The following is an 8355-nucleotide window of genomic DNA, read 5'->3' on the forward strand; positions in this document are numbered from 1 at the left end:
CCCGTAAAATCATTTTGTCCTCCTTTTTCGTCGTTTTCTGCACAGAGCCACGATCCGGCAAGTCATCAACGTTTTTGACCTCGGAATAACGTTTCACCCACTTACTCACAAACGCCTTAGACTTCTTCATATACTTAGCAGCCGCTCCGCGCAACATTTTTGGTTCTTTCGGATGCGAACATAGAAACACAGCTTCGTAACGTGATGCGTACGCGGCACTCATGTTGAAATACGCCCTTTTGTGACGAAAGTCAAACGATAACTAAGGCTTTATAGACAAAGCATCTTGGGAGAAGAGCTCCGCTATTGGCTCGCGTTCATATCCCCCCTCTAACGGTTTCGAGGAAAAAGTTTTGCCGTACACGCTCTTATCAAACATACTGTATATACGTCGATATATATTATTTTATTGGATATATTTTACTCATTATTTCAAAAAAGAGTCAATGCGGTCACCAAAATTTGATTGCTTTTTGAAAATAAATTCCGCGAGGTATCCGTTGTAATGATAAGTGCGTGTTCCATATCGTGGTATTGCTGCTCGCATATCACGCCATAACCTCTCTATATTTTGCGTATGAGCGCCTGTAGCAGGATCAATGAAGTTCTGTTTGTGGTTTACTGTATAATGAGAGTAGTTTGCATTTTGTAGTCCACTGTATGCCTTCCAACTGTCTGAATAAATTGTAGAACCCGGCGCTATATATTGATTTATTATAGGTATAAGAGTTGTTGCTGATCGATCGGGCACAGGAATGATAAACATTTTACCGCTCTCTCGATCTATCCCACCGAAAACCCACTGGCCTTTAACTATACGACCTTTGTTGTATTTCCTTTTCCCGATTTTTGCTTCGTCAATTTCTACAGTAACTCCAGGACCACCTATCTGTTTTTGTCCATTCGTAATCCATTGTTGTAACAGCTGTCAGTACAAAAAAAACCGAAAGCTCCTTTAATATAAACAATTACCAGCGCATATTATTCAATGTGACGTCAATATTTACCTCGCGACAAAAGTTTGTCCAATCAACTACAGTCCTGTCGCAAATCTGCAATTCTTCCATAAGGAAGAATTGTCTTGGAAGACGTATGTGTAAAAAATAAGCAATAAATCGGCACGTTTTTGCCAAACCGAGATGTCCCTTAGCGAACCAAGTATTATGTAAAATACTTATTTTAAAATTACACACTTTTCGCTGCCTTTTCCGTCCGCGTACTTGCTTGTAATATTTATTGGTACAGTGGAGTATTAAGGAATCTGAATCACTCGTGGTATTTATGATGTTGTTGCACCGCGGACATGTTGTGTCTCGTTGAATAACCGCTTTATTACGCAAGTATTCTAAGAGCTCCTGTTCGTTGTGCGTAAGATATAGAAATTCATGCAGTAACATTTCGCGAATATTCTAGCACGTTCTACAACTGATATTATTCGTGACTGCGAACCGACTAATAGAGGATACCGAATTTAACGTTTAGCATTGCTTTATATATTCCACAAATATCTATGTAATGTATTCATATGTCCGATGCGTGATATTTCTGTTTATAAACACTTTAGTTTGATACATATCAACGGCATCAACGTGTGTACACACTACGCAATATACAAAATTGAATACACACAAACACACACACACGTGTGCGTGTGTGTGTAGCAAGCATCTTCTTAGTTTAGAAATTCGATGTTTTTGTATACACGGTGTCCAAAAATTATATTAATTTTATGCAACTTTTTTTCTTAATAACTTTTTAATAAACAACGAGCGACGCCTAAAACCTTTTGGATGTTACTCAAAATGATGACCTTGACAACATATGTGAAAATCATTGTCCTCGGAAGGTGGTCCGTTTTTATCAATATTTACCGCAGATTATTGTTCGTCGATTGGCGACTGTAATCACTCCGCCGTCGTTGCACGGATACGTGTCATCGACATTCGACTCTACTCCGCTCAGGGCAGATTACTGTTCGTCGCGTGGCGACTGTAATCATTCCGCCGTCGGCTCACGGATTCGTGAGGCCGACACAGATAAGTTTCACAGTACCGCTGGCCGCATCCGAAATTGCGTCCGAACGAGCCGAGCTCGTTGAATCATAAAGGAAACTCCGAGAGCTAAGGTCCCGTGTACGAGGACCGAAGGCCGCACCGCGTACACCGAGCCGATTCCAATCTCCGCGATAGGAGAACGAAGGGGAGCGCCACTAAGGCCATATCCCGCGTGCAGCTACGCTGCAATTTCAACGACCGCGAACATTATATGATTCCGAAACGCCGCTAACATCGCTGGGAAAAGTGTCCACCGCACTTAAGAGACACGACGCCGAAAGAAACGTCAACAGAATAGACTCGCGAAGACGCGACACTGACGTCGTCCGCGTCCCGCGCACCGCGCGTCACCTCACACAAACCGGCGTCTAAACAAACCTCTGTCAGGCGATACAAACAACCAAAACCAAAGGCGTCGACACGTATTGTTCGATATATATATTATCATTATCATCAGCTTAATATTTTAAATATATTATTCATTATTATTTTCTTAAAACACTGTTTTCTCAATTATTCCGCCTATCACGAACCCAATCCGACAAGCGATTCAAACTCGCAACGAATCGCGGTTACATGCGTTTATTCGTTTTCGTAGCGTAACGACATGCATCGTTACACATTTAATTCAGAAACATCTATAGATGAAGATGGTTATCCATAATATCGTCGTAAGAATGATAGTACATTGTATGAGAGATGTGGAAGATATGTTGTTGACAATAGATATGTTGTTCCATTTAGTCTAATGTTGTTACTTTTATTTAATAGTCATATTAATGTTGAGATAGTGTCAAGTATACGATTTGTAAAGTATTTATATAAATATATTTATAAGAGTTATGATGCTGCATCCGTAATTATAGGAAATGATATAAATAATAAAGAAATAGTGCATGATGAAATTCAAGATTTTATAGAAGCTCGTTATGTTGGATCTGTAGAAGCATGTTAGCGTATTTTGGGTAAAGCTTTATAAGTAAAAGTCATGCCATTATACGTTTACCAATTTATTTACCAAATGAGCATAGTATAATTATTGATGATAATTATAATAACAATTCAATAGAGTCTACCTTAGTACGAGTAACTATGTTAATAGATTATTATGAGTTAAATACTCGAGATGATGAGGCCAAGCATTATTTATATACTGATATTCCATGTCATTATTTAAAAAGATTACAATTAATGGTAAAACTGTTTATCGTTGGGAAAAACGTAAAAAGTACTTCAATTGTATCGGACGTATGTATTCTGTTAGTCCATTACAACCTGAATTATATCATCTTCGTGTACTTTTATTAAATGTTAAAGGAGCCACAAGTTTTCAAGAATTAAAGACAATTAATAATGAAATATATCCGAGTTTTACCGCTACATGTTTAACATTAAGACTTATAGAAGATGATGAAAAATGGAATCGTGCAATGAATGAAGTAAAACTTTGGATGATGTCAAAACGACTTCGTAGATTATTTGCTCGAATTTTAATTCATTGCCAACCAGTGCATCCTAAGAAGCTTTGGGATGAATTTAAAACAGATATATCGGAAGATTACATAAAACGATATGGAGTTGCAACGGGTATAAAGAAAGCTTATGGTTATATAGCTTACATGTTGCACATTGAAGGTTGGAGTATTTCTAAGTTTCCTGAGATGGATCAAGTAGTAGAAGAATATGAAATAAATCATAAAGAACGTATGGAAAAAATATATTAATAGGTACACGACAATACGAACAATTGAACATAAAACAAAAAGAAATTATTGATATTATTTTAGAAGTAATAGAAAGTAAAAATAATTGTGGTAATTGTTTCTATATTGATGGCCCAGATGGTTCTGGAAAAACTTTTATTTATACAACTTTGTATTATCTACTCAAAAGCAAACATAAAGTAGTAAGTAATATGGCATTTACTGGTATTGCTGTAACACTACTGCCAAATGGAAAAACGGTACATAAAGTGTTTGAATTACCTGTACCACTTTATGCTGACTCCACATCAAACATTAAAGTACAATCTAAAGAGGCCGAAAATTTAAAAACTATAGATGTGTTTATTTTAGACGAAGCTTCTTTGGCTTCATGTTATGTATTGGAAATAATAGATCGGACGTTACGTGATATAATGCAAAACGATTTATATTTCGGTGGTAAAATAGTTCTTCTTGATGGTGATTTTAGACAATTATTGCCTGTAAAAGAGAGAAGTACGCGTACTGAAGTTATAAATTTATCCATAAAATTTAGTTTTTTATGGGAACAATTTAAAGTATTTTCGTTAACTGAAAATATAAGAGTTTTACCACAAGAAAAAGAATTTGCACAATTTTTACTAGATCTAGGTAATGGTTCTTTAAATAATCAATCAGATTATGTACGAATTCCGGAAAAATATGTAGCGGACATTAATTCTAACATGATAAAAAATATCTCTGAAGATGTTATAAAACAGAAAAAATATAAAGCCCTCGCTAATTATGCTATATTATCTGCAAGAAATATTGATGTTGATGAAATTAATGAAAGAGTAGTAAATTTATTAGATAAATCAATAGAAAGACTTTATACAAGTGTAGATACTGTTGAAACTACTGATAATAATGAAGGTATACATGAAGTAGTTACTACAGAATATTTTAATACTTTAAATCCAAGTTTTCTACATCGCATAAATTACGTTTGAGGAAATATACTGTTGTCATGCTTATCAGAAATCTTAACATTAATGAAGGTTTATGCAATGGTACTAGATTATTGATTTTAGAATTAGGTAATAATATATTAAAATGCGAAATTTTGACAGGTAATAAAATTGGAGAAATTGTATTTCTAAATCGTATTACTTTATATTGTGAAAATGTTTATCCATTTACTTTTAAAAGAAGGCAATTTCCTGTAAAATTAGCATTTGCTATGACTATAAATAAATCACAAGGACACACTTTTGACAAAATTGCAATAGATCTTCGGAAAGATGTATTTAATCATGGACAATTGTAGGTTGCTTTTTCACGTGTTCGTACTTGGAATTCATTAAAAGTATATTTAGAAAATAACACGGCAAGTTTGTCGCACGGCGGAAATTGGCTAAGAAATACCTTGATATTGTTAGTAAACGTACTGCTATTCCGTAATAAACGTCTAACTTTTACGAAAAAACAGCAGGTTTATTAGCTATTAAAACAATCAAAACGGTGCTCATAGAGAGATAGAGGCAAACGTAAAAGTCTCATATTGTCTTGCAATATTCGTAATTATTATCGAGATATTAAAAAATCCTTTACTACTTTACAAATAACCATATAGATTTTTAGTTATTAAAAAGTATAAAAAAGTTGGTGCATGATTCCAGTAAACAAATTGACTGCAGGCTGCGTGCAAATTGGATAAAAAGCTCATATCAAAACCGTAGCTATCTGTGATCGAATTCAGCTACAATTTTGGCGACAGAGCTTGCTATTGGCTAATTACAAGAAAACTTGTAAAAAAAACCATACAAAACCTACAGCACAGTAGGATCAATTTAGTTTCTGTTGCCAATCTATTATCAGATCGCTATAGGCTCTGTGCGATTTTTGTTGCAAATCTGCAGTAATTATTTGACAGTAGGTTCTGTCGCATATCTAGCAACAGTTTGGCAGCAGGATTTGATATAACAGGTGTAACGCTACACTCGCGACTCGCGCAGTCGGCACACGAATCGGGTGCAGCGACAAAATTATTACTCTTTTGGTCAGCTCTCCCAGCTCGGCTGACTTCGCGAGACCCGACAGCTCAACACGAAAAGAAAACTCTAAATGGGCGCCAGGTACGGCGGTCCGTACCCACTAAAAGACTCGTTCCCTAACCACCAAAAAGGTTGGTCTCGCCGAAGAGTGGCACTCGTCGTCCGCCGAACGGCTGACCCGCACGTCCGGCAGCTCAGCCCTCTTGGCGGTAGAGGGGCTGGTTCGCGCGAGGTCGGAGGTGAAAGGATAGAGCGGCGACTAAGATAATTAAATGATCCGCAATACCTTGAGACAACGTTTATTGCTCATTACCGTTACACTGGTATTAGCCGGCAGCAAAGTTGATGTGATAACAAACTGAGTCTTTTCCGCAATTGCGACAGAGATATTCGGCAGCACGCGCTAGCGTCGTGACCGGCGGAGGTCACGACGGCCGCGTAAGCGTTCGGCGGTGTGTCCGCGTCGACGGTACAACCGGCGGATGTTCGGCGATTTGATGTACGTTGAAATGATCCCGTGAGCTTGTTCCCCTAACGCGCGGGAGGGACGCGAGCCCTTGCCCTCGTCCAGGAGGACGGCCGGGTCCCCGCTCGTCGACGCCTCGCCCGCTCCGCGCCGCGAAAATCACCAAAATAATGTCTTCGTTCCTTTTGGAACGGACTCACCAAAGCTTGAGCGGAGCGGGGGCAGCCGGTAGCTGGCCTCGGCAGTCCCTCTGAACTCACACAAATATGACCCTGGATCTCGCAGCGGTCTTACGGGTCGAAGGTCGAGTCGTCGGTGCCTCGTCTTCCGGTTCTCGGTTCTACGGATGGCGCGTCCTTCACACACTAGATTCCGTATTATCGGCGAGATTGGCGACAAAAGCTTTCACACGGTCGTTGTCGTCCCGTTTTATTTTAGGTGTTTAAACCCGCTTCCGACAGCTCTTGGGCGCTCATTGGCGGGATCTTTCCCCCGTTTCTCGATCTCTGACTCTGCACAGCTGTTTTCGGTACGCCAGGCTTTGGAGCTTCCTCGTCCGTCTGACCTTGGCTTAAGCTCCTTTGCGGCAGCCGTTGTTTTGCGTCGATCCACGAGCCTCGCGGCGTCCTCGCTCGGATCGGAGGACGCTCCGGGTCGCGGAGGATGTGCTCGCCGGTTTCCTCCGGCGGCAGCTATCCTCCGCTCGTCAGCGGTGTCGATCCACTCCGTCTTCGCGGCTTCCTAGCGACAGCCTGTGATCGCTCCCCTTCGGCAGCTTCGCCTCGACGTTCCGGATGTTGCTGAAACAGGTCTGTGTTAAGTTTCCACCCTGTGGGTCCCTACTGAGTCGTATTATTGACGGAAGCGGTTCACCTGGAGTAGCAGGTCCTACGGCCGTTCCTCTCGCAGGCTCTTTCTCTCCCACGGCGGCAGCAGTCCTCCTTGCTGGTGGCTTTCTTCTTCCGGACTCAACCTCGATGACCGTATTTATACACAAAAAAATGATTCGAGGGCTGCGTAGGCTCGCGTCCTAAACGCCTCACGGCTAGGCCGCGACATCCGCCTACAGCCGGGAAGCTCATAATGCTTCCTTACTATAGTCTACGACGGACGATATTTACTAATCGTCACGTCACACAGGATTCTGCATTAAATTTGTTGTCTATTTGCCCAAATCAAAAGTTGGTAGTAGGCTTTACTCAAAATATATTCGCACTATTTTGGCTATTTGGGATTATGCCCAAGTATGTCTCGTCCGGATGGAAAACTATGTAGTCGTGCTCCTGCACGCGTCCCGACAATAGATTTCAAATCGCCGCCAAAAACAAACCGACGGCGCCCAGCCTGCGCCCTCGCGCGCCCTCACGCGCCTCCTGCGCACGCTGCGTCCTCATTGTGTTCTGTTTGTTCGTTCGATCAATAGGTTCGATCAATAGGTTTGTTTTGTTTTGTTTTCTCAGTGTTCTAGGTTATGCCAAAATACACGAAAAAGTCGTTCTCGCGGCGATCGCGAGGCGAACGCGTGTCACGCTCGCATCGCAGTCAAGACGAGTGTTCGCGTACCCGGTCACGATCGCATTGAAGTCGAGACAAGCGTTCGCGTACCCAGTCACGATCGCGAGGAGAATCGCGCCGTTCTTGAATCTCCGCTCGGCGATGTTCGTCGAGTGATCGCTCTCTTCGGCGGTCAGGCTCTCGGGAACGTCTTCGCGACGTGTTAGTGGAGGTCCGCCGGCTCCTGTCTCACCAAGTCGGTGATCATAACCTCCCATCGACGATCCCACCTCAGGAGGTTAGGTCGCTCACGCCGAACTCTCTCGCCACTAATGCGCTATTTTCCAGCGTCCGGGACTAAGTCCCCTGGCTCTGAGCCGAGCATCGAAGAACAGCCGACCGCACAAGCGGACTGGGACGCCGTACCGTATGTCCTCTTGTTGACCCAGTAGAAAATCTTTTCTGGCAAAGAGAGGACATAATCGACTTGTTCTTCTGCTCATTCTCCTTCTTAGAGGGGTCACGTTCTGGCGAGGTTCCTGGTGAGTGCCTTTCGTCTCCTCGGTGTGCGCAACTGGCTGACCTACCCATCGTTGAGGCCC

At 41.7% G+C, this 8355-nt stretch overlaps 1 protein-coding gene across 1 annotated transcript; it reads right to left on the reverse strand.

The window, feature by feature from the left end:
- Nucleotides 1-427: 427 nt before the first annotated feature.
- Nucleotides 428-8031, reverse strand: LOC116849325. Its single transcript, XM_032826367.1, has 4 exons — nucleotides 7823-8031; nucleotides 1008-1080; nucleotides 772-925; nucleotides 428-675 (listed from the first exon to the last, which is right to left on the reverse strand). Exons 1-4 carry the CDS (start codon nucleotides 8029-8031, stop codon nucleotides 428-430), a joined length of 684 nt encoding a protein of 227 aa, XP_032682258.1.
- Between the last annotated feature and the right edge of the window lie 324 nt (nucleotides 8032-8355).

This window comes from Odontomachus brunneus, unplaced genomic scaffold (genome assembly GCF_010583005.1).
Source record: "Odontomachus brunneus isolate Ranch 3 - 2012 unplaced genomic scaffold, Obru_v1 Obru_scaffold_111, whole genome shotgun sequence".
In the NCBI taxonomy this organism is placed as follows: Eukaryota; Metazoa; Arthropoda; class Insecta; order Hymenoptera; family Formicidae; genus Odontomachus; species Odontomachus brunneus.

Coding starts and splice junctions, on each gene's coding strand:
- LOC116849325 (XM_032826367.1), bottom strand. CDS start 8,031: ATGGGAGGTTATGATCACCGACTTGGTGAGACAGGAGCCGGCGGACCT. Junction 1,081..7,822: donor TTCAATGCGATCGTGACCGG/GTACGCGAACAC, acceptor ACGTCTTCCAAG/ACAATTCTTCCTTATGGAAG. Junction 676..771: donor TGGGATAGATCGAGAGAGCG/GTAAAATGTTTA, acceptor CAATTTATTCAG/ACAGTTGGAAGGCATACAGT.